Below are 25,768 nucleotides of genomic sequence, written 5' to 3'. Positions count from 1 at the left end.
CTGTTTCAACTTGATTCTGAGCCTGATAGTACAGACATGGACCTTGTTGATAGATCTAACACAAAACATCATAATCACCATTTTCAGCTTACAGCTTACAGCACATACAAAGAGTACCTACATGTAGCATAACCATATAACGCTATTACAATGCCCAGTCTTTCTGTGTACCTTTAAACAAAGTTGAGTTGATCTCACACTTGTAAATGTGCATTGATAGATATTCTGCAACTTACCAACAGAAAGTAAAGACTTTAACCATCATATTTGGAACTCACTCATCAATACAACTCAGTATAAATATTACAAATATTACATACTGACTTTTAAGCATTACAGAACCTCAAAAGTACATTCCATAGTTAACTTTATCAAATTATGGCAGACGGTACTGTACCAAATAAAATGTCTTAATAATAATATTTAGAATGTTTGGAAGGGTGATGTGACTACTTGAAATCAATCCTCACTACTAATCCACACTTTCCATAAATTTCACACCTGGAGTCTCAAGCAGCTTTCTTCTGGTAAGTCTAAGATAGTGTTAATATTTGCAGAATCTTCCCATCTGAAAGTTATGCTGCCCTCTGTTGCACATGACCTCCACTGATGTCCATACCTGCAAAATCAAGCACATGTGGAATCAAAACACAGTAAGAACCATGTAAAGTTCTTAATGGATGTTCACACAAATAAACATAAGAGTATGCCTGGTATCCAATCAAACTTGGGGGGAAAGTCTAGTAAATACCATGTATGATTAAACTGTTACTAGTATTAGTAAGATATTGTCTATACTTAAGTTAATACAGCTCTAAAAGCTGGATTAACTATTTTGCTGCAGCTGTAATGTCCTAATGCACAGCACATGTCTGACCTTTTTCTGTAATTCATATTCATATATAAGAGATGATAAAGTTTACCTATCCTTCTGTCTCCTGCCACTTGATGTACTGGATGACCGTATTCTTCAGCTGGGGTCCAATCAGGGGATTCAGCTGGGCTAGAGTTGCTACCAACCAACTGGAGGCAAAATCACCATAACTTACAAATGTGCATCAACACAGGTCTTGTAGTAAGTTGTACAGTACAACATAAGGCGATGATGATAAGCCAAAATCACTAATTGAAATCCTTTTGACAATGATATCAACATTCAGAATTTTGTGATTTTGTATTTTTTTCATATCCACTTTTTCATACCTGCCCCAATGTTAGCAATAGCAATACATAAAAGTAACCCATATTCTACGCATAAAGCAGTGATATAGTATTACATGTAGCTTGTGATGAGGTTTTATTAATTTGCTAGATTTTTAATCTGTGCCAACTGGATGTTGAGCTGTAAATTATGCATATATCAAGGTAGCCGTGGACGACTCTGGTAACCCTTTTTGTCTGTCGTAAACTCAGGGTCCGACCTGTTTTGCGGGCCGATTCCTGAATTCAAAATGGCGCCGATCGCTGATGATTTGTATGGAGTTACGTGCTCCGAGGCCGTGTTGTGGTTAAATGCTGCGTTTGTTTAAGGTCTTATCCCCCGGCCCGGCAGGTGAGTGCGTCGGGAAGCCAGGGACACCAAAAATCCGGGGCCGGCCCGTTGCATGAGGCCCGGCATGGCAAAGGTTGGTTTTGGCCTATGTAGCGCCCCACGACTCTGTCCCCGGCATTATCATGCAAAAAGGGTTACCAGAGTCGTCCACGGCTAATATCAAGGCATCAGCAAAGGCAAAACAATGTGTTTCATACTTACAACACATAACAGCATACTGCAGTTGTCACTATCATTGTCTGGATGACTCTGAAATAAACGAACAGAACAATTATCACAAATTATAAGATACATGTGACATAATTTTATACATGGTGGACACTGGTAGTGGGAGGGCGTGAAAAGGGGTCAACCGGATTCACGAATATTTTTTTGCACTGAAATCACCAGTTCTAGCAACAATTCTCACTGCATTGATCATTTAACCACAATCCTGACTTTCCTTACCCTCTGTTAGGTCCTTTAGGGATGGCCCACGGCACTCCAGCGCCGATGATCAGCCAGAAAAGTGTCACCACAACCAGCGGAATAGCTACCCCCACCATCTTGAAATGTGACGTACTGTCATATGACATTAGGGCAGAACATAGCACTTTATTGGACAACACTACGTTATAGATGATAATTCTTTAACATCTAAACGGGTGCTAACTAAACTCTACACTTGCTTAAAAATAAAATCAAGTTTTAAAGATAGGGCACAAAACTAACTGGTACAATTTGTTGAGTTATACGGTCATACCAGTGCATTTTTATTTGAATCTGTGGAAGTGTACAAAGGCGCTACGTTACAGTCGCACTGCCGCTCACCAAAATGGCGGCGCCCGTGAAAAAAATTCCGTCCGTCAGATGTGTGATGGAAAGTATGAAAATACTTGTTTCTCCGGACCAAGGATCAACAGGTACGTGTCGCAAATGTACAAAATTAAGGAAAGGCTGAGAGGCAGTGTCGTTCCTCCAGAATTTTTAAAGCTTAAAGTCACTATCATCATCATCACTTCGTGGAGATGTGGGAGGGGGGCATTTTTTCAACAACTTTGCAAGGAGTAGCTAGTAGCGCCTTGTAGTGTTGCAATTTATGAAAAAAAGCACAACAAATAAGTCCTTACAGCTTATGTGAAGTGAACTACATGAATATTGCATGACATAGGACTAAAGATGGAATAAGCATATGCACAATAAGCATATGCACAATAAGCATATGCACAATAAGCACATGCTGAGATAAATAATTATGGTTGAACTGCTCTCATGACAAACATCATGGGGACATTGCCAAAAAATTTGCAAAATTTTCAAGTTTTCATGACACACACTGATATCAACTCCATCTTACATACATGTAGGTATAAATGAAGCCCAGGACCAAGCTACCAGGTTTGACGCCACCTTGTCATCCAACATCGAGCAGTTTCACACAGCTTTGAAGAAGGACAGCAAATATGAATCTCTTCTCAGACTCGTACAAGAACTTGAACTCTCAGTTCAATCAGACGATATCAGATACAAGTTCACACTTGAGTGTTTGAGGCTGATCAAGTGTCTCAAGATTGCCATGGTTGAGGCCATGAAAGAGTTTAGCAAATCACAAGACAAAAGCACTGAGGATGGCCAATCAGCACCAAGGACTGGGGGCAAGAGCCAATCAAGAGTCAGGCAAGATGATGTAGCTCCTCCCCTTTCACCTGACACTCTGAGCGTTGCCCAGCAGAATACACTTTCCACAGCTCTGCAGTTTGTTGTGTCCCTTGGGATCTGTCCCAATCTGCTCCAAGGAGTAGGCATACCCTTGGAAAAGAGGTCGAGCTTTGGAAATATGCTGCAGACTTCACAAGAAGACAAGGACTCTTTATCAGAGAAAACCATCAAGCTTTATACTGTGCTTGACATTCTACTGGATTGTGTTGAGCAGCCTTCTCTTGGAAGTAAGATTTTGTCAAGGTATTTTGTAGATATGTTGTCAGCCCTCATCCAAATTTGCTATGGCCCGAGGCCTAAGTTGTGTGCTGCACACAAAGACTTGGCTACAAGTAAAGCAGAGCATAGCAAAGGTACAAGCTCTGAAAATGATCAGCAAAGCTCAAAAGGGGCCACAAATTGCAACAGTTCTGGAGAAGGAAAACAGGAGACTGATGGGGAAATGACCAGGGAAAGCAAAGGACAACTCGAAGTAGCTTCATCAACGGAAGTGACCCCTGAAATGTATGAACAATGCAGATCCCATCTTCATAGGCTACTAGAGAGGATGTACCAGCCTCTTGTGGTGAGAGAACTTTTCATTCTTCAGGGAGGATCAGGTGGTGTGAGAGGATTGAAAGGAAATCTGTCTCTCTCCTGGCTGAGGAAGGCCTGTGGTCAGCTACTATCAGAGAGGCTGATGAGACCTGGTGGGATGGAGGCTGTAATGATGGGATATCTTGCAGGTTAGGATTTTTTTCCAACAAAATTTTAAGCATGACAGTACACTAATATATTTATTACTCAGCGGCTGAGCCATAAATCTAGTACATCCATTGACAGAAAGAAAAATTATTACATGTGCAAACTAAGATATGCAAGCAGGTAATCCATATGTTATTTGTAGGGGGAATGCCAACCACAGGAATGCCCCAGGATTCAGTGGAGTGGAAGAAGTGTGAAGCAGTGGCCAAGCTTATTGCTACCTGTCCACAACATGCCACATCTAAGGAGGCCTACTACAAGTTCATCTCTCAAGAGGTACAACATGCATGATAGCATTTTCATGGTTGTTCCAGATTATTAGAATAGATTGCTCACACATTTGTCTAATGAATATCTCATTGCATATTTCTACCCCATAATAACATCTATGTATTTATCGTTATTATCCTACAGATCCTGTTTCTGATCCATCTATCAAACGATAAGGTGCTGGAACCTGCTTTACTCAGGGTTGCCTCTGTTGCCATGGCAACCATTGTATCTCAGCACCCTTTGCAGGCTGAGAAGTATTTGCTGGACCCTCTGCTGCAGCCACTTCTTGTCACCATAAAGGTTTCAGGTCAGTCACCACTAGAGCTTACCTACTAAACGTTAAAGTAACACAATATAAATTGAAGCAGATACTAGTACATCACCCTTGAACGTATTTAATCTTGATCTAAAATGAATTGTTCTGATGATTTCAGACCAACAAACAGATAACCCAGTGATAGTTGAAGATTCATCCCTGACCAAGTGCATAGTGAATGTTCACAAGGTGTTTGTGTTGGGAAGTGAACCCGGGTCACGTCTGGTGGTGAGCTTAAGTCCTGTCATCCACCCACTGTTCCAGCTGCTGTGTTTCACCAGGAGAGGGGTGTCACATCTCAGGTAATATCTCTGGATGGCTAGCACATCTATATCTTCTACTTGAAAGTTAAGCCACTACTAATATGCTATGCTGGAAATTGCCAGACTTTTGTACGTGTAGTTGAGTCTTGTGACCAGGAAAAAGTGTTTTGCTCAGAAATATTACCATAGTATAATCCATTTATAATATAGTGGTACATGTATAACAACAATGTAACAACTTCTGTTCAGTGTACCTTGCACACACTTGTCCACCATTCAGTTGAATATTTCTCATCTGTCTAAGACAATGCTCTAAGTTAATACATGTGTCAGGTTCACTACAAATGATTTGTGTGCTTCTAGGTCCAGAGTTGAAGAGATACTAGTTAGCTTCCTGAGGGGAGTGGACATAGAGACTGGCTGTAGGCACCTGTGGCACATCTCCATCCCTGGTGAAGGGTCCGATCTGCCTGCCATGAACAGCAGCCTGCAGTTTGCTCCAGGGCCAGCAGGAGGTGCTGTTGTTTTGAAGTGTTCAAGGTTCGTTGATTATCACAGCATTTTCCTGCGTTGTCTTCAGTGCTATTTAAAAAAATTGAAAGAAAAATCTGGAAAATAATCAATGTTCCAGCTTTTTGATTGACAGTTACACTTCTTTCTTTATATTTTGTTTTTCATTGTGGAATTTTTGTTTCCCTCATCAGTGAGGTACAGCTTCCTTCACTGACAGACCCAGAGACAGAAGACAACATGGCTGCAGCCTGCATGTGTGACCTTCTGGAGAAGTTAGAAACTGACAAGACGCCAGGAAACTTCTTTGTCACTGTTCTCAAGGTCAGGCTCATTGTAACCAGTATACCTTGTATGTATAAATGTTAAGGATGCCAGTCTAAAATATGATCCAAAAGGGTTTAACCTGTATAATGTACGATATAAACATTATGGTTTCAGGAGCTGACAGCAATCATGTCCTCCAGTCCTGGGGTAACCCTGCAGCCCAGGCCTGGTGTTGATGAAGCTGGTGCTCTGTTGGAGATAGAGGAGAGAGAAGCAGCCTTACAGGCACAAGCTGCCAGGGGCATGGCCATTCTGCAGCTGTTAGGTGCCATGTGTGAAAGGCTAGGTGAGTATTGATGATAAAGTCTAGGCATCATTTTTAAATACAACCAGAAAGAATGAACTAATTTCTACATTTATGTAGTTCATACATTTACATGAACATCATACTTTCTGTGATGATGAAGCCAATTTGACTTTCTTTGCATTGGAGTTTCCCAACAGTGTATTCATCAGATTGAGATTTTTTGTCGTGTATAACACCATTTGTAGTATCAATTTACAAAACAAATGTCACTGTACTTGTGTTCCCCAGGACCGTCAGTTCTGAGAAGTACAGAACACGTTTTGCAGTTTGTTGCTGCCACCTTGCAGAGGGGATGTGAACTGCAGCTGGAAGGGACCTGTCCCAAGCAGACAGGCCTGGACACAGATGAAACACTGTGTCTGGCTATGGGGCTTACAGCTGCTGTCATGGGAGGGGCAATGGAGGTTCGTTTGTTTCTTGTTCCAAAATTACATCAATAGTAAATAAGGCCTGGTTGTAAGTGTTGTATAGAAATGGAAAAAAATGTATGCAAGGAAGTTCTGGTGACAAAAGTTGCATTGCTGATAATAGATGCTTGGATTGTGTTTGATGTAACTTCTTGATTAAACATTTTGAAAATTTCACATTATGAATGCTAATTAATCATGTACATAGAATTGTAGAATGCTCGCATGTGAATTTACATAATAGTTTTCTTGTTTCACAGGTAAAAGAAGACGATAAACAACACTTTGAACTGATGTTGCCATGGTTGGAACAGCTGAGAAACAGACATGCTAACCCAGCAGTGCAGGAGATGGCAGAGGACCTTCTGATCGCCATCAGAACTCACTGTGCTGTAGTCATGGATACGCTGGACTCTTCTGTCAAGGACCTTGCTCAAAAGGCTGCTCAGGCAGCACAAAGAGATAAAGAAAGACCAGCAACAAGCAAGAGTGAAAAAGCTCCTCCAGCAAGCAAGTCTTCATTGGATGTTAGAGATGCGACAGGAAACCAAACTACCGGTAGCAGGTCAAATGAAAATGTCGAAAACAAGGCAGAGGAAGGCACAGTACAGGAAAGCACTGACTATGATGAGGCCTTAGCCCTTGTCAATCACCCAATGGTTCCTATGAAGGGACATGGACTCATAACTCTGTCCTCTCTGTTAGAAAAGAAGGACTCCAAGGCCATGGCTGAAAAGGAAAGACTTCTCAAAGTTTTTGAGGAAAATTTGGACCACGAGGACTCCTATATTTACCAGGCCTCCATACGTGGTCTGGCAGCCTTAGGTGAGAGCATATTCATCTTCTGCCACTGTCATTTGCCATTAAACATTTGATGAAAGCTGATGGAAAGATAAATCTAACATCTGAATGTATCTATCCCTTCTTAGGTTCTCATTTTCCTGAAGTTGTGATTCCTGAGATCTGTGACCAGTTTGCTAACTTCAGGAAGGAAGGAAAGAAGAATAAGAGACGTACAGAAGACAGGATGAAGCTGGGGGAAATCCTCACCAAAGTCACTCGTTCACTAGGTACCAATTACAGTAACATCTAGCAGTAGTACTGGTAGTACATTCTGCTTAAAATATCTTAAATAAGGACTTTACTGGAATGCATTTTAGAACATTGAGTTCAATGCAAGAAAGCACATATTGTAAGTACTTACATGTACACATACATTTGTCTGTCATCTATTCTAGGAAGTTTGCTTCCCCACTACTCCCAGCCCCTGTTGGCTGCCCTGCTGTGTGGTGTAAGGGACCCTGACACACATGTCCGTGCCAGTAGTCTCGCCAACTTGGGTGAAGTCTGCCATCTCCTGAAGTTTTCCATAGGACCCATTATTCATGAGGTATCTATTTACAGAACTATTAAGGCCTTTGATCAATTACTACATGTAGTAGGTAATTCAAATATACGTAATTCATAATAGTGTATGTGACATTTACATATTATATTCTTCCCCGCATAGATCTTTGCGTGCTTGAGTGGTGTGTTGAGCAGCGACCCTGAGGCCACAGTGAGGAATGCAGCAGTGACAGTTGTGACTCAGCTGCTCAGGGGGCTTGGTGTAGATGCCATCAAGGTGAGACTAGACACATGTACTCATTTTTTCATCTTTCCCTGACTGTGGACCTCTTAACTTACCCAAAGCTGTAGGGGTTAAAATGGAACTTAGAAGCAGAATGGCAAGTAATGTAAAGTGCCTGCCTGCCCGTTTTGGCTTACATGTACACTTTACCCCATAGACTCCATGACTTTTTGGTACAACACTTTCATTCTAAATGCATGACGTTTAGCTATGTTGCTTGTACTTGCAGGTGCTGGATGCAGTATTACGAGACTTGTACCGGCTCCTCAAGCACACAGCACAAGTAGAGAAGGATGACACTACCAAGACACATGTCTACATAGCACTGGAGGAGTTAGACACCATCATGAAAGACTTCCTCTTCCCAAAACAAACTCTTGAGAAAAAGATAACCGTTTTGCCTTAGAATGGTAATGTTGTCTTCAGATGGACAGAAGAGTCATACATTGTACTTACATTTGGTGAAATAATGCAAGTGTGAGTGTGAGTGTGAATGCAAGACTCTAAAACAAACATTGTACATTTCTTAACACTTAAACATTTTATTACTCCTTCCTGCAAGACATATAAAAATAGTAACACATTATTGTACTAAAACAAAACTTGTCACTAATATGAAATAACACTTTAGTTTAAGACAAACATGTTACTGGTTTTCATGTTTCAAATAAAATGTTTCCCTTTTTAATGTCTACATGTACCTTAACTTCAAACAATAAACCATCCACATAACCACAACTGGAAGTTCAACATACTAAGCTTCTATGGGTTACATACTATATACTACAAAATAGAAACATTTCTAAATCTGAATACAGCTGTTACATACAATCATATTCTATAAGCCCTCAAAAGCTTACGGCTGAAAATATGTATTCTGCTAGTCTACCACATGAACAATATGACATAACCTACCATACTAAAATTGAAATGGAATTCCTCAAACATACAGAATGATGGAACATCATGACTGAAGAAACCAGGTATTCTGAGATACGAACCTACTGACTGTGGCACTACTAAGAGACTTTAGTAAGCTACATGTATATATGATTGATGAAGAATATAACAGTTTGAATCTCTTATAGACAGTAGTCTGTTTCAAAACTACATTCCATTTATAACATGAAAACAATAATTACATAAACATAATTTAAGACATCAATGAGCTAAATATATAATGAACATTAAGTGTACTTTGATACAGTGCAAAGCAATTTTAAAACCACTGAGACAGCACACATTACAAACGTTTAGTATAAAATCTAAAAAAGATGCAAAGCTACCAATATTATTCAAAACACCATATCAAAATGCAACAATATACATATAAAGCACATTAGAAGCACAAACAAAATGTACTTAGCAAGAAGTTTCTGTGATCTCACATCACAAGCAACAATTACAGAATTCATGACCTACACATTTAGAACTTTCAACATCAGCTTTTGTCACATTGTCTTAAAATGAACCTTGAACTTGGCTAAAATAAACAAACCGCTCCATGAACAATTGGCACTGCATGTATAATCTACTACATACGGAGCATCAGGCAGTTCAATCCTGTATGGTAATAACATCGTACTTGTTCCTTTCTGTGCCTGAGGAGTTGGATGTCAGACTATGTATAACCTCCCAAGGTTTATGATGGTACAAACAGTTGGACAGTATATAATTCTGTATGTAAAACTTAATCCAAATATTTACAAAACCCTTCACTGGCCAAGATTCATCTACTTTTGCCCCATACTATTCAAATGGCGCTTTGGGCATCAAGATGTTACACTGATTTTACAGTAAGAGTTAAGACCAGTATGTTATGAGTTGTTGTAATATTTGTTGTCATAACAGTCATTTTGGATCCCTCTCCTGACTGACCTTCAACACAGCAGCCATATTATCATAAATTCCTCAGCTGTCATGGCTCTGCAAATCTTCATATTGAACTGCTCATCAGAACACTGCTTCAGGTAGTGTCCAGTCGTATGGTGCGAATCTTGTTCCTGTCAGCCAAAACACACGCTGCCTCGTTTGTCCCACCACAGTAGTGGGAGGAGGAGAAGACAGTCAGCAGTTTCCCATGTTGTTGTACCTGGCAGAAAACGTGAACAAAAACTTATTTTGATAAGCTCCTGATGTCATCATGCATCCAACTTCCAGAGTCAGCATCGACCAAAAATTTATGGTGAGTTCCCTTCTTGTGTTGGAACAAAGCTTGAAGTTTGCAACTATGGATTCTACCAACACAGATGACCTTTCATTCAAAAAACCCATTTACTGATCTCTCAAGTTGACATAAATGTAGTGTCCTTTCAATGTTCACATCATAATCAACCATCTACAGGCAAAAAATACTACTAAAGATATTTATACAGTCATTAGGTATTTTAATAAAATATTTTAAAACAGATACGTGTAATGTTGTTACCTGGAAGCCTGCCTGCTGCACCTCGTGAGCCCTGACGACATGAGAAAGCCCGTTTCTGACCAGGAAGTCCTGCAGGGCCTGGTGACTGAAGGCGTGGGCCGTCCCACGTTTGGGGTTCTGGGTGAAGCCGTGGTTTGTTTTCAGCTCCTCCTGCATCTCTGGATCGATGTCATCAGAACTTAGCTGATGGGAAGAAAGAGAGCCTCTAAGTTACTAACATTATCACAAGCTTTGGATCTGAATAGGCAGCTATGTCAAAGCAGTGTAAAGAACACAAACCTTACAACAAATCATTAGAAATTTATCCAAAAGAAGTGCTTTCAAGTGTTTGCAATTGTTCCACCATACATTGCCTAACTCTGCTTATCTTTGATAAACTAATGCAGCATAAAGAAACAAACATACAGGATCTGCCCACATCAGTTCCCATGCCAAAGGACTCTCGCTCTCCGGATCGTGCAGTGGTACTGGGATCTTCTCCATGTCTGCCAGCAGGCCGGAGCTGTGCCACAGACTGGGGATCCCCCCGTGGGCACAGAAGATGTTGTTGTCCACCACTGCAGCAACAGGCATGGCGTCAAAACACTGGTTAATGGCCTCCCACACCTCCAGACCCAGCTTGTCTCCAAACTTCTGAAGACACTCCGTGTGGAAGGAGAACCTCTCCTGGACGGCACGCAGCTCGTGGTTCCCTCGGATAAGAAAGACCTTGTCTGGAACAAGTAGCTTCTGGGCAAAGAGGTAGGCCACCTGTATAGATGAACAAAAGTAATGAACATTAGACAGAAATTTGTTAAAAACATTATCATTGCCAATAGTTTTTAAGACCATAAGAAATATGGTTTAATAAACAATCATAAAGTGCAGAGGTTGTTCAGTAAAATCAAGAAGGAATTGAAAAAATTAAAGCTTAGCCCCAAAATATTTAGATACTGAGTACTTAATTTTAAAGCAACCATCCTTTGGCAAAGAACCAGCAACTGTTAGTGTACAAATGTAGTACTTGGTGAGTGTACAGTAAACAGTGAATAGGAAAATGAGTACCAGTAATAGACAATGCACTTACCACTTCAATGCCACACTCTCCCCTGTCCACATAGTCCCCCAGGAACAGGAAGGATGCAGGAGTCAGCAGGACACCCATCCTCCACAGGGCCTTCTCAAAACACACCAAGTCCTGGAAGTTGCCATGCAGGTCTCCTGTAAAGGGAAGGAAATAAAGCATAGCTTGTTTCATATCAAATTCAGCAATGAAATATACTTACAGTGTCAAAATAGTTCTGGTACTACTATGTGGGAATTGTTATACCTTAATATATAATTCTTTTAAATCCATGATTCCATCTCTTCTGTTGTATGCTGACTTGCAAGGTTCAGTATACATTGTACATTCAAGAATTAGCATCATAGGGCAGATTATAATTATTTTAGGTGAGAAGAAATATATCTAAGATTCACAAGAAGCTGCACATTTAGAATAAGTCATGATGAAGGTTTGTAGTTGTATCTCACCTAGAATGTAAACAGGTGCCTGCACTTTGAGCAGCCGAGGTTCATCCATGAAGACATTCTTCACCTCATGGCAAATAGACAGTAGACACTTGGCAAAGGCTGGTCTGTAGAGAAGGGGACAAAGCATATGTACCGTGGCCGACAAGAACAAAATTTTACACCGCAACTTTTGGTGTTTTACACCGCAACTTTTGGTGTTTTACACTGCAACTTTTGGTGTTTTACACTGCAACTTTGGGTGTTTTACACTGCAACTTTTGCTGTGTTTTACACTGCAACTTTTGCTGTGTTTTACACTGCAACTTTTGCTGTGTTTTACACTGCAACTTTTGGTGTTTTACACTGCAACTTTTGCTGTGTTTTACACTGCAACTTTTGCTGTGTGGAAAACTTACACCCCTCCCTTTTATAATGGACGGTCCCCCTGTCAGGTCAAAGGTGACAACGATGGCATGCAAACTACGTCGACTGAGTTATCCTTTTCGTGCATAAGTTTTTTAGAGGAAAAGCTTGGCTACGTTGTGACGTTAGTTTTTTTCTAAAGGTTTTTCTAGCTTTGGCCTATAGATCGGGATAAATTTGAAAATGTTTCGACCAGGTCCAGTGATTACAAATTATGTTGCTATCTAGTGAATGTTGGTAACGTTTGCACCGCTACGTGTTGATGTCGACGCATGGTATGATAGAAATGATGTCTGTCTGAAGGCGTAAATATGTAATTAGCTTAAACTATCGTGGCATGATGTCATAAACGCTTGCATGCGGCGATAGTCGTCTTCCACGTTTCCCCGCCTTTGAGTCACGTGACATTTTCTAGCTAGAGAATTCGGACTCGCAAGGTCGCTAATAATTTGATGAGTAAATATTGGGCCTATGGGAGTCAAATGTGGCACCACTTGGTACTATGAAGCAATAAAGACTTATTTTCAATTATGAAGTGTTGACTCTTGACTCAGGTAAGTTATCGATCATTAGGGAACAATACGAGCGATCGCCATGACGTCACCGTAGGCAAAAAGTGGGTAGCCAGTTGGCTGATTTGCCTACCAAGAATTTGCATATGTCTTCAAATAATTTGCATGCGTATAATGTAAACAAAAACAGCGATCGCTCGTATACAAATGTAGCCTAGACACTGTGACTCTCAGGCCGCCGCCATCTTTGTCACTTTTGACCTGACAGGGGGACCGTCCATTATAAAAGGGGAAGGGTGTAAGTTTTCCACACAGCAAAAGTTGCAGTATAAAACACAGCAAAAGTTGCAGTGTAAAACACCAAAAGTTGCAGTGTAAAACACAGCAAAAGTTGCAGTGTAAAACACCAAAAGTTGCAGTGTAAAACACCAAAAGTTGCAGTGTAAAACACCAAAAGTTGCAGTGTAAAACACAGCAAAAGTTGCAGTGTAAAACACAGCAAAAGTTGCAGTGTAAAACACAGCAAAAGTTGCAGTGTAAAACACAGAAAAAGTTGCAGTGTAAAACACCCAAAGTTGCAGTGTAAAACACCAAAAGTTGCGGTGTAAAACACCAAAAGTTGCGGTGTAAAATTTTGTACTTGTCGGCCACGGTACATATGTATTACCTACATACATTCTCTCTGTAAAATCTATATAATGTTCCATAAATAGTTCAAACCAAAGTGATACAATCTTGACTCCTGGAAAGTTGCCAACATTGAATTCAAAGTGACTTTTATCTTACTTGTTCACAGGGCCCCATTCAAAGCTTTTCTTTTCAAGAGTTCCATCCGGCTTTTTGACTGGACGTTCAAAGTAGCGCAGACCAGTCAGCATCTCGTTGGGATGAGACTTCTGGTTGAAGCACTGTACAGAAGGCAGGCGCTGGAAGCGGGTCTTGTCCCCCTCCAACACAGTCCCGATGCTGTGGCTCAGGGCACTGGTGCCCTGTAGGTCCCACAGGGTATTTACGTCCGACACAACACCTGTTCTCCTCACCTATCCAGGAGCAGAAAGGAGAGAAAATGTAAGACATTATGAACAGTATTTACAAGTTAAAAGTATTGTGAAGCATAAAAAATGTGTTTTACATCTTTATCTACATCTCTATATTGATTTCTGACTTTTAAGATTTTACTATTACTTGATACAATGTTTAAAACAACACCAACCTTTACTGAATGCAGAGCCAGCTCATACTTGATTTCAACGTCTGGTAGCTCAACATCTGACTCCTTGCCTGAGCTGTCCGACTCGGGACCAGCCTCCCATTTCTTCCTCTTGGATGGTTTCCTTTCCCTCCGTGGGGCTACATCAGGCACGTCCCTGCCTTCAGCCCCCAGATTGTTCATCTTGGCATCCAGACTTCCTGTGAAATCGTGAGGTAGTCGGAATAACAGAGAGGTACCCCGGAATTTCAGTGAGCCCACGGCACTGAGAAAGTCTGCAAGGGCAACCCCACCATTGCCATCATTTGCAAACAGTTTTAAAGCCTTAGCTGTCTCCTCCTTCAAGTCTTCGGCTGTAAGCTGCCTCCCCTTGTACTCAAAGATGTCTGCAACAATTGACTGAAGCTCTTCTTGCTTCAAGATCCCATCAGAGTTCTTGTTGTAATATCTGAAAATGTAGCGGCAACGGATTTCTGCCGGCATCCCGCCATGTGGGACACAGGGTTGGAGAGCTGCCATACCCAGTAAGAAGTCCTTTGCATTTAGCACGTGCTGATTGCTGGTATCAAATGCCCTGAACAGGTTGATGCACTTCTCCATTGGCACTTCTTTATCTGAAAAATACCTGACAAATGTCTGACAACCCATGGTGATGCTGGGATAGCACACGGAGTAGAAATCTTGCAACAGTTCCTCCTGTTCTTCCTGCTTGAAGTTAGCAGCCTTAAAGAGACTTTCCTCATGGTCCTCAAAGCTGCTACTCTCAGTTGCCATGGTGATGGAATGAAGGATAGAGAGAGGGGCCACGTGGCCATCGTCCTGTACATGCCTGAACCAGCTGATAGGCTCATTTCCCAGAAGGCCTTGATCCTGAGTAGAGAGTTGCTGCAACTCCTGGAGGGTATACCATGATGCTTTGCTCTGTAGTTCCTGACATAAACAAAAATTAAATATCTGCTGTAAATACTGATGAGTAACATTTGGTAACGATTCAACTTGTAACAAATCTTTTTTTATTCAAACACTACAACCAGTCTGCAAATTCAATTCTTAAATCGTCTTCCTTTTATTCACAATATAATCACCTGTTGCTCTACTCACCAGAGGTATGCTGTCACCGTGTCCCTCCTGTGAGCCAGACAAGGTCACCATGACCTTGGGATGGGATGATGTCATCACTGCTGTCTGTCTCACCTCCAGAACTCCATCAATATCTATGCCTGGTGGAGTCAAATTAGGAAGAAAATAAAATTTGTTACCTTAATCACTGGCAAACAGCATAAATACTAGTAGTTAAAATATGCTGATGATGGTGGCAATCTGTACTCATTGTGTTGTAGACCATACCAAAGTCTCTGTACTTGTTAATAAAGAATCAATCAATCAATCAATCAATCAATCAGTCAGTCAATCAATATGATTACAAGTGCATTGATACATTACAAACATTAGCTGATAGTATTATGCAGTTCAACTGTTGTACCTACCTAGTCCACACTTCTCCCTGACTACTGTCCTGGCTGCCTCCACAAAACCGTCTCCATCTCCCACCTCTGTGTAAGGCAGCCACCATCCTCTGTCTTCAGTGTAGGTCAGGAGACATTCTGTACAAGGTTTCTTGGCAACAAAGACTGCTATGGCACCTCTTGAGTTGGCCATGTTATCACTACCCTACAAGAAAAAAAATGAAAGTTTCACATTGGTAAAAGCACACATCACAATTCTTTTGGGGAAGTTTAAGAACAAGTCACGTGCACAAAAATTTGTTACAAATTTCATCAATAGAACTAGTGGTGACTAATGCAGTAATGGTGAGAGCAATCCCATTCCACTGCCATTTTATTTCTCGATACAACACTGAGAGAAATAAGGCAATCAATAGAGGGGCTTTGAAATATGTCTACAGCCTTGTGGGTGTGGTCATCATTATTACTACGATTGCAACTTAATTGCGTTAATATTCAAATAAATCTGGTGTAACATAAAAGAGCAAAGAAGAAAAATTATGTGTTCAGTATTCTTGCATCTTGGTGCGGTACTACGTAACGTTAATGTTCCTTTTCTAGTGGTGGGGCAAGAATGATACATGTAGTATCACGGACGCCACACATGACTTTTTACACGCGATCTCCCCGGCGTCACTGTCTGTAGTTCCCGCGTGTACAACTGTCAAACGTAACTCTGTAGAAGTCAGACATCAAAAGTTCCACCCACGCAAACACTCACCGCTCAGACACACTTCACTGGCTGCTGTCTCGGTTCCGCTAGCGACCTTTCAGAATCGATCTGGACAGAGAGAACACCCGTAAGGAACCATGCTAGCCGGTGTATTCAGTCGCTTCCATATTCTGTCTGGGGAAGTGAAACTATCGACAAATCCCGGGAGAAAATCTCGCCGTCATTGAGAGATCAGAAATGTCAGAGTCAAAATAGAAGGGTCAAAGGGCAGTTTGGGTTTTACGATTAGAAAAATAGGGCTGGTAGGATAAGATGCTTTTTACACAAACCCGCAGTGATGTACTATCACAAAACGTATTAGTAATATCAACGTTAAGCTATATTGTAGAGAATGTTGTTATTTTAGTTGATTGGTAACCTTTCTATTTCAAAAGATTTTCTAAACCTCCCTCTCCACTCAAATGGGCTATTCCACAGCTGATGTGTATTTCCAGGCAAGATGGCGGTCGATCGGACAAATTTGTTTCTGGCGACGATAAAAACCGTGAAAACTCGCAATAAGATTTTAAACATCGGTTCAGAAGAAGCCAAAAGTACGGCATCCATTCACCCAAGACCAAAGGGCGAATTTGTTGTCAGAGCAAAAGATGTGGTGAGTCCCAAATCCCCGATTATAGCATCCAAAAATGATGTGTTTTTTTTTTCTTTCATCTTGGCGCTTGCCTCTAGATGACGTGTACAGCGCCATCGTCTATGAATAATACAAATGAATAAATTCTGATTAAGAAGGCTAAACACCTGTGACTCAATGTGACAAAAATGAAGATGATGTATAATTTTTTTTACCCAGCCAGTACCGGTATACAGCAACGATTATGCGACACTCCATATGTTGCAGATTACTTACTCAAGAATCACAACATAACACAGTTATATGATCATATATTGAACAAATGTTATGAACCAACAACTTCTCTGTTTAAGTTTGATAGACACTCCTATAATTTTGTCTGCCACATTTTAGTATTCACTCACAGCTTAGTCTCTACTTCTATGTGCACGTACATTGCAGAAGGTGTATTTCAATCCGTTACTTAATTAATGTGGCCAGATGTAATGTCATATTTTTATTTAAATGTCTACTAGTTTACATAAACATTTTGTTGTTCCCTTGTGAATGTTTTGCTCTCAGATTCAGAATATCAGCAAGTTGAGAGATTTCCTACTGAAACATAGGAAGGACTATATTGATGCCACTGGGTAAGTACCATAAATATTTCTGTCTGATCTGTTGTGACCATGTTTAATTGCTTAAACAAGTTTGAACATGAAAAATAAAATGTCGTGATAGCAGAATTATAATCAATTCACCCTTGACAAAAGCTTCTCTGCTAATTAAAATTCCTTCATCTGGACTAGTCCAGTCAGAAAAAAATTCTACTAACTTAGGGTCTATCAATGATATACATCCATGAGAATGGTATACATCCTCATGGATGTAGAACGATGATGGAGTAAAATGGACAAACATTGCTTTCTTATAATGTATGCCATGAATGTTACGTCAGCTTTCTGACATCAGAAGTATCCAAGATGACAGATAATGAGAGAGACCAGATTGACAATGATGCACAGACATTCATGCGCACCTGCTCAGAGGCCATCAGGATTTTTAAGACAGAAGGTAAACTGGATCTTCTGTTTTGCACTGTTGCATGCTGTTTAAACTGTATATGACTGTGCTTTGACGAATATGTAAATGAAGACAAACTTTAGAAAGACGTGCATCAAAATCATTTTTTTTCAGTGCCTATGTTCCAACACACTAATGTTTGAACACCCCTAAACCCAAAAGGGCTGCCGACCTGCCTAACTGTATGTGAACTTGTACACTGCACACAAGAATTACCTAACTCAGTACTAGTACTAGACTAGTGTGTTGCCATGCTCAAGCTTCTTTCCCTAACTACATGACCACATAATTTAGAATCAGAGATTAACATTCATTGAACAGGATGTATGTTTTCACAATTTTTACATCAGCATTTGTTTATTTTCAGTGCTAAAACAGCCAATGCCACAACAAGTTCGTAGCCACAGAGAGGCAGTATTTGAGCTCATGGAGGCATATCTGAAGGGTAAGGGCTGAATTTGCATACAAATATACATTATTTCCAAGAAACAATTACAACTGATTACATTAATGTCCTAGTAACTGCTTTTATGGATCAGTACAAAGAGTACTCATTATTGTACTGAATATGCATCATGGAACCATCTTGAATACACATCAATATTACAATAGACATTTGTATTACAAAAATATAAATTTGGGTCCTTGAGGCATATCTATCAATTGCAATAAATTCAAGGGACTGACCCTAAAACTGTATCATCCTAAAATACATGTGTATTTGTTTTCGCAGCTCAAAGTATAGATTTCTTACAATAGAATAACATGAACATTGTACATGTATGCAGTGACACAACCTGTTGGTTTGTATCTGTAATATTCCATATGTACCCAGATGTGGTCACAGTTCAAGGTTCTCTACTTTCATAAGGAAGAGATGACAGTGTTCAGGTTGTTTGTTGTGCAGAATGACTACCTGTCTTATCTCTTCTGGTCTTATCAATGGCAGTGTGGTATGGTTCTGTCCTAAGGCCCAGTTTTAATGGATGCTGCTGATATTACTTTAGCCCTGTCATAGATGTCAGCAAAGCCTGTGAAGGCCAACAGATCCATAACCAAGTCATAATCTACCATCACTCATGGTCAAGGTATTTGTCTCGATGCATATCTTTGCATTGTGATTGGCTGTTCGCCGGGTGGAATTGATTGTAATCACATCTGACAAAACAGGAAGTGAAATTTATCGGCTGTCTGCGGTGCCCACCTGCCCATTCCATGTGGCCTCTGGAACTCTAGTTTTGCATACATTCATGGGGGACTGTCTCAAAGGCAATGTTTCTGCCTCTAGAAGAATTGAATTCTTTGATTGTCAATATTGACTTCTGTAGTCTATAAACTACTATTTGAGTGACATTTGCACAGTGTGAAAAGAAATGACCAGGTGTTAACATTGTCAGGCAAATCAAAATTATTATCAGGTAAGGACGTGAAGTTTCTAAATTTTGTTAGAAAGGTAAGGAAATATATACGAAGTGTGAAACAAGCCCCAAGTTCGCAGGTGTGTCATCCCAGCATAACATTGACTAGTGACAGGATTTCTCTCCTGACATACGGACCGCCCGACAGTGATGAATAACTTCACTCAAGCATTGAACAGGTCAGAGAGCGCAACATGAGAAGTTGCTGGGGTGTTCCATAAGGGTTCCCCATCCATGTCACCCTACACCCACTCTGGGCCATCTGGTGACTCACTGCTGCCAACCTGTCTTGTGTGATGTCATCTCCTAGGAAATTAACAGCCAGGATTATGATTGCTATGGAATATCAGAAATAGGATGCTGACTCCTGAGTCAATAGAATTCAAGGACTTCATTATTTCCCTGGCTGGCTTGTACCTGTGTGCAGCACTTAATATGACAGCAGCAAACTTTATCATGATAAATAAAAAGTTATGACCATGCTATAATGATGTTCCAAAGGAACCAGCTTTTTGAGTCTTGTTTTGTTAGCAAAGATCAGGAAAAAATTTCTTGGATTTAAGTTTTTATGAGTTTTCAGCTGCAGCTGTTTTGGTATTTTTGGTGATTCATTTTCACCACAGATTCACTAGACTTGATGCTGAACCTGCTAAAATCACATCTTGGAACGTTTTTCCAATTTACTTTGATTTGTGTACATTGTACATTGTGGGATCTTGCAAAAGGAGTCATGTCAATGATTTTAGATGAGAATGTCATAAATGACACTCAAATGTCTACCTAGTTGCTCAGAGGATTTCACATTATGATCCGTGCACATATTTACGATCTATAAAATGTGCAAGCTGAAGTATATTGTAGATGTCTGTAAATAATATACAGAATTGTTTTTAAATGTCAGAAACTTAAATGTGTTATGTAGTAGTAGCCTTATTTAAAACATTGACTTGTTTATGCAGAGCTAACATTGTAAATCTATTGTTCAGCAGGACAATATTGATTAGCAATATACTTGCATATTCAAAAATGTAATATCAAAATTTGTGCAAAAGATTTATGCAGATAGCTTGAAAAGTTTATGCAAATTAAGTTACATAATTTTACATTTATTATATTGAAAGGGTATTGATTTTAAGTTTTGTGAAAAGGTAGCAGATTTATGTGATCTTGGATAATTTACCTGTAACTATTGTAAATTTTACAGTAGCCAATGTCATTATCATCATGTTTCATCAAGTCAAAACCTTGGCTGTAACCCTATTTTAACTTTATTGATTCGAAATAAATCACAGCTTCTAGGTTGCCTAGTAAGGTCATTCTAGATTTGGCCTTACTAGCCTTTCCTCAAGTTGAAGATCAAATTAGATGTGGCCTGTACCAACAAGCTATTGACTGGTTAATAATGAGCCAAAGGTGCTACTGGTTTGGTGTCTGATATCTCTCGTTTAAACCAGCTATTCTGCTGTTGTATGTACAGCCTTGGGAAACAAAGGTACCAGGAATGGGAGTGGGATACAAGGGATTGTTGAAAGTAGTCAAGAGGCTCAGAAAATTTGCTGATAGTAAGTGGAAAGGCAGACCTCTTCTCATGCACTTGACATTTCCAATAGCTGCTGGAGGCCAGTTTGCCCAGCTCTGAACAATAAAGCCCACGGCAGTAGAATTGCATCTGGTATCGGCAGGTCAATAGGTGACCCACAACGCACATCTATCTCTCTCACCCTCCCTTTGTATGGCTTCCTCCCCTGCACAGAAATCAATACATCCCCATCAAGGTTGGCCTGAAGTGAAAATTTTATCTGGAAATATCTGAGATGAGGGGATTTGAGATTACAGCTCGTTCGCTTGGCCACAGCCGGCACAAGTGTCATCCAACATTGATTTCACATTGTTAATGTAGCTTTTGAAAATTCACCAGTATTTTGGGGTGCAAGGGTAGCTTTGCATGTAATGCCTACTATTAAGAGGTTTTCTGAAAAGGTTGTTTCTTGTAATTTGCTGACAGTTTTGAAATTTTCTTTAGATAAATTGTAAATGAATTCTACATTTTTGTAGCTGTTGCTCTGCCACATTATAATTCAAATGCTATGATCTTTAGAAACATGACTGTGCTTGATTTTATATTTTTATTCTTTTGTTGTAAGTATAACTAACACACTAAAACAATGTGAATGATTTCCCATATCATTAAAGCAAGATATCCCCCATGTTACAAACCAAACTTGTCCTAAATTGGATTCCTGCTACTTAATGTGTCTGCAGAATCTCTCAGAAACAGCATGTATGCTGCCCTTCCATGGTGCTGAAAATGTTGCTGTTATTGAAGGAAGCTGTTTTACAGTAGTATATCGTGTACTGTTCCTGGAAACCAGCAAGAAAAGCATGTGCATCATATACGTACAGTATTTATGTAGAATAACCCTTACAAGGTTTGTATCACAATGGTCATCCTTTTGTGAAGTATTGTGTACTCTTCCTTCAGCCGTGTGTAAGCTGTACAGTGAGCAGAGGGCCATACGTGTCAAAAGGGTCGTGGACAGGAAAAGAATGTGAGTTTCTATATTATTTATAGATTTTTCTATTATTAATGGATACATCGTGTATCGATTATTACATCCTAATAGCCAGGTTGTGGTAACCTTTGATAAGGATAATGCACATGGCATATTGATTCACTTTGATTTGAGTATACATGTACACAAGTAATGTAATAATCCAGTTTTAATGGAAAGGCAACTCAGTCATCATTTTTCTCAAATGAAAAGCTCAGGCACTATATGTATATTACAAAGTTTTTTAAAAATTAAATATGTCACAATATCTTATCAAGAAAAATTACTTTAAAATTACAATTTGAAATCTGGCATGTGCATAGATTGAAATGACATCTGTGTGCTATTTTTGTCAAAATAGTCTGTTCATATCTTTGATTGTATTTTTCACATTAGTCAGAATCACAACAAAGTATTGCTTGTTGAATGATAGATTATCTACTTTCTGTCTTGTCTGCACTCTGTTACTAAGTATATCAAGTATTCTCATACCTACTGCTTCTTCAAATAACTTTGGATGAAACAGGGCAATTTGACTCAAAATGCTTGCTTGTTGAAAGTACTTGTTTGCTTTTGAAAGTTCCCGTTTAGAACCTGAGGGCAGAAGGACAGGCACTGACATGACAGAACTCCGCCAGAGACACAAGAGAGCACGGGCAGAACTCAACAGTGAAGAAGGAGACCACAAAAGCGAGACAGATGACAGCAAGGTCATGAAAAATACACCAGCATCTGATGATCCTCTTCAGATGGAATATTGGGATGAGGATGAGGATGATGAACTATCCCCTGAGGAAATACAGATGGTAAGTTTCATGTGTGACTGATAACATAGCATGTCTTACTTCACATGCTTTTTTGTAGTGTTAGCATTCACTGTTGTATTTGTACATACAAATGATAAATCACTTTACTCAGAAAGCAAATCTCATGATTTTTCAAAGCCCTTTCTAATGTTGTCAACTTTGTATTCCGACTGCGTCTGACACTATGCAATGAGTAGAAATGGACCTTGAGACGGTAAAGCATCGGATTTGGAAGTAATTGCCTGTGTCTGGTGTAACGGCCATGCTAATGAATTCAGGGAGAGGTGTAAGCTGAAGGGATCATTCAAAGTGGCCTTTCCTTTCACCTGTTCTGAGCTTTATGAATATTCCATCATTGTGGCCGTTACAGACTTGAGTCACAGGTACACCAGCCATGGCACAGTCTTTGGAATAATCATGGCATGATCAGCATGAGTTATTGTACAGTTGTGACCTTTTCTGTACGTAGCAGGTGATTATTGAACAAACCATTACTATATGGCTTCATGCACATTTACAGAACGCAACAACAGCTCATGGTATGTACATTTGTATCCAGCACAAATTATACATTATTAGTGGTGAGCCTATGGTTTGTTACGCCGAAGGGCAGTTACATGTATGCTGGCTATAGATACAGAATACAGATAAAGTGCCCAGAAAGGGTAAGATTTTTAAAGACATGACTTGAAAAATGTAGTCCTCACTATGATAGGGTAATATTTTCAACCAAATGTAAGATTATATTTGCCTTTCAGTGCCAACTCATCAAACCATATCACTACATCAATATGCTGCAATGAATATTTTTAGAAGCACATTGTATGATGATATGCAACCCATGTTACTGCAAAGTTGGGAAGACCAAGATGTCTAACAGTGGGTGCTAATCCTCTACATATGCATCTTAAAGGGCCCAATCTATCATGTGCAGCTGAAAGGCCATCTATTATACACCACTTTGCTGATGTATTGTGCAGAAGCTGGCACAGAAGGAAAGTGGAAGAGTGTGTTTCTCATTAAAACCTGTCTGTTCCAGTTTGAACAGGAGAATGAGAGGCTGTACAATGAGATGAACAGTCTGGTGGATGAAGTCAGGTGAGAATTTGAACACCTCTCAAGTCTAGACTTCAATTGTTCTGTGCATGTGTGAAAACTCTTGGAATTGGAATGGAATTGAAAAGAATGGGACTGTTCTCTACCTGCAGTGTTACTTGCTTGTCTCTTGTGAATAATCAATATGTAGAAACACAGGATTGTTCCCCAAATAGTGCATTTATTGTAATTTGTACTCCAGAAAAGATAATAAGCTATAACACATTACATATTACTACACAACAGAACCTGAAACAACCTTGCCCTTGTATGGTATCTACATGACATATGATGTTGTTACTTGTTTGTACTCCGTTGACATTGCAATGGCAGGGAGCCTTTGTTGTGTCCCAAACCGTGCCTTGTCCCAAACCATGCCTGAGCATGGTTTGGGACACACGGCGCGTGTCCCAAACCGTGCCTTGGGACTGAACACAGTTCGGGACACGCGGGGACTGTCCCGAACCGTGCCTGACCGGGCACAGTTCTAGACACATAAGGGCCTTGTCCCATTCCGTGCTTTGGGGGTGGAGCTTATTGTTTTTAGGGAGGAGCCTTCCCGTCGTGTTGTTTACTGTTTTAGGCCGCCATCTTTGTTTTTCGTCGGGGCAAGAATTAGAAAGAATCGGTGTAATTCTTGCTCTGTAAAGTACATTTTAACATTTCACGCTGGTCTACGACTTACGTGTTCTGTCGAAACAGAGAGTCTTGTATCATTCTGCAACACAATGCGAACACAGTTCTTGATACAACACAGCACGTAGTATACCCAAGAAAGCAGACTGACCCGGTCAATCAGAAATAACACTTGCTTATCCACCAACCCCACGCACGGATCCGGATAGTCCTGACGCGTATCGACGACAGAGTAGAGCAAATCAACTTGTAAATAAACAAAGTGTTCGTTCAGAACCGTGCTTCAGGTCAAGCACAGTTCTGGACACGCGATGGCCTTGTCCCAAACCATGCCCGGGCACGGTCTGGGACACTCAGCGCGTGTCCCGAACCGTGCCTGGGGACTGAGCACAGTTTGGGACACGCGGATGCCTTGTCCCAAACCGTGCTTGGGCATGGTTTGGGACACTCGGCGCGTGTCCCAAACCGTGCTTGGGGAAAAGCTACATTCTGGGACACGCGAGGGACTATCCAGAACCGTGCCTGACCGCACACAGTTCTGGACACGTATTATTAAGCTTGCGTGCTAGGGGACTGAACATAGTTCTCATAACATGTTCCCCAAGTTCATGTCGACCAAACATAAGACTAAGTTGTGAGAAAACTGCGTTTTGAAAGCACATGCTGTACACAGACTCGCAAAATCTCACGTAATCTAGCCGTATAAGAAATCGTGGGCGTGAATAATTATGCTTAGGTTCCCGCCAATCACTATGATTGACAGCGCTTCCGGGCACGGTTCTGGACAGTCAGGCCGTGTCCTGTTCTGTGCCTGCTCAGGCACGGAATGGGACGGACACAGTTTGGGACACAACAGCCTTAGTTGTGTGGGTTGTACATGTAATGTGTCTTTTTTTTCCTTCAGACAAATAGAAGGCAAGGTGGTGGAAATCTCCAGACTGCAGGAGATATTTGCAGATAAAGTTCTGCAGCAGGTATGCCTATAGTGGTTAATTCTGATTTTATATTATTACACAACACAAAAAGGATTTAGCCAATCTCGATATCATATCTTGTTTCTAATTTGAAGTGTGACTTACCAGAATACAGCTGATTTTGCTTGGTCATTCCTGTGCAGGAAGTTGAGATAGACAGGATTGCGGACACTGTGGTACAGTCAACTGAAAACATCAAGGAAGGGAATGAGGAAGTCAGAGAGGTGAGTTGTCACAATGAATAAGGCATATATTACACAGGTAGATATGTAAGAACTACCATGTAAGGCTGTTACAGAGTAGAAAGCTTGCCAAATTATCTGTC

General features: G+C 40.4%; 4 protein-coding genes across 5 annotated transcripts in view; 2 read left to right on the top strand and 2 right to left on the bottom strand.

The window, feature by feature from the left end:
* Nucleotides 1-6: 6 nt before the first annotated feature.
* Nucleotides 7-2,116, bottom strand: LOC109462953 (V-type proton ATPase subunit e 1-like). Its single transcript, XM_019759585.1, has 4 exons — nt 2,000-2,116; nt 1,754-1,801; nt 924-1,023; nt 7-619 (listed from the first exon to the last, which is right to left on the bottom strand). Exons 1-3 carry the CDS (start codon nt 2,095-2,097, stop codon nt 924-926), a joined length of 246 nt encoding a protein of 81 aa, XP_019615144.1. The 5' UTR covers nt 2,098-2,116; the 3' UTR covers nt 7-619.
* Nucleotides 2,117-2,349: 233 nt separating this feature from the next.
* On the top strand, nt 2,350-8,659 carry LOC109462940 (transport and Golgi organization protein 6 homolog). Its single transcript, XM_019759568.1, has 14 exons — nt 2,350-2,454; nt 2,899-3,975; nt 4,137-4,270; nt 4,409-4,574; nt 4,702-4,885; nt 5,210-5,386; nt 5,551-5,680; nt 5,798-5,969; nt 6,219-6,394; nt 6,658-7,222; nt 7,327-7,467; nt 7,636-7,787; nt 7,908-8,021; nt 8,257-8,659. Exons 1-14 carry the CDS (start codon nt 2,367-2,369, stop codon nt 8,431-8,433), a joined length of 3,453 nt encoding a protein of 1,150 aa, XP_019615127.1. The 5' UTR covers nt 2,350-2,366; the 3' UTR covers nt 8,434-8,659.
* Nucleotides 8,660-8,685: 26 nt separating this feature from the next.
* On the bottom strand, nt 8,686-16,540 carry LOC109462942. Its single transcript, XM_019759569.1, has 10 exons — nt 16,318-16,540; nt 15,579-15,762; nt 15,193-15,311; nt 14,095-15,021; nt 13,668-13,921; nt 11,968-12,071; nt 11,522-11,655; nt 10,861-11,205; nt 10,456-10,638; nt 8,686-10,119 (listed from the first exon to the last, which is right to left on the bottom strand). The coding sequence occupies exons 2-10, from the start codon at nt 15,748-15,750 to the stop codon at nt 9,994-9,996; spliced, it is 2,364 nt and encodes a 787-aa protein (XP_019615128.1). The 5' UTR covers nt 15,751-15,762; nt 16,318-16,540; the 3' UTR covers nt 8,686-9,993.
* Nucleotides 16,541-16,728: 188 nt separating this feature from the next.
* The window catches only part of LOC109462945 (syntaxin-18-like), a 17,359-nt gene continuing 8,319 nt past the window's right edge, over nt 16,729-25,768 (top strand). Inside the window, exons 1-9 of one of the 2 annotated variants that reach the window (XM_019759574.1) lie at nt 16,729-16,921; nt 17,462-17,529; nt 17,838-17,953; nt 18,330-18,407; nt 21,863-21,929; nt 22,513-22,738; nt 23,778-23,836; nt 25,374-25,443; nt 25,587-25,667. In XM_019759574.1, coding sequence (XP_019615133.1) covers nt 16,769-16,921; nt 17,462-17,529; nt 17,838-17,953; nt 18,330-18,407; nt 21,863-21,929; nt 22,513-22,738; nt 23,778-23,836; nt 25,374-25,443; nt 25,587-25,667 — 918 coding nt within the window. In that variant the 5' untranslated portion in view covers nt 16,729-16,768. The remainder of the gene's footprint in view (nt 16,922-17,461; nt 17,530-17,837; nt 17,954-18,329; nt 18,408-21,862; nt 21,930-22,512; nt 22,739-23,777; nt 23,837-25,373; nt 25,444-25,586; nt 25,668-25,768) is intronic. The other variant, XM_019759575.1, reaches the window with a different exon arrangement.

The sequence above is a fragment of the Branchiostoma belcheri genome, unplaced genomic scaffold (assembly GCF_001625305.1).
Source record: "Branchiostoma belcheri isolate BF01 breed outbred unplaced genomic scaffold, Haploidv18h27 scaffold120, whole genome shotgun sequence".
NCBI classification, from domain to species: domain Eukaryota; kingdom Metazoa; phylum Chordata; class Leptocardii; order Amphioxiformes; family Branchiostomatidae; genus Branchiostoma; species Branchiostoma belcheri.
This window is presented reverse-complemented; position numbering and strand designations above follow the sequence as displayed.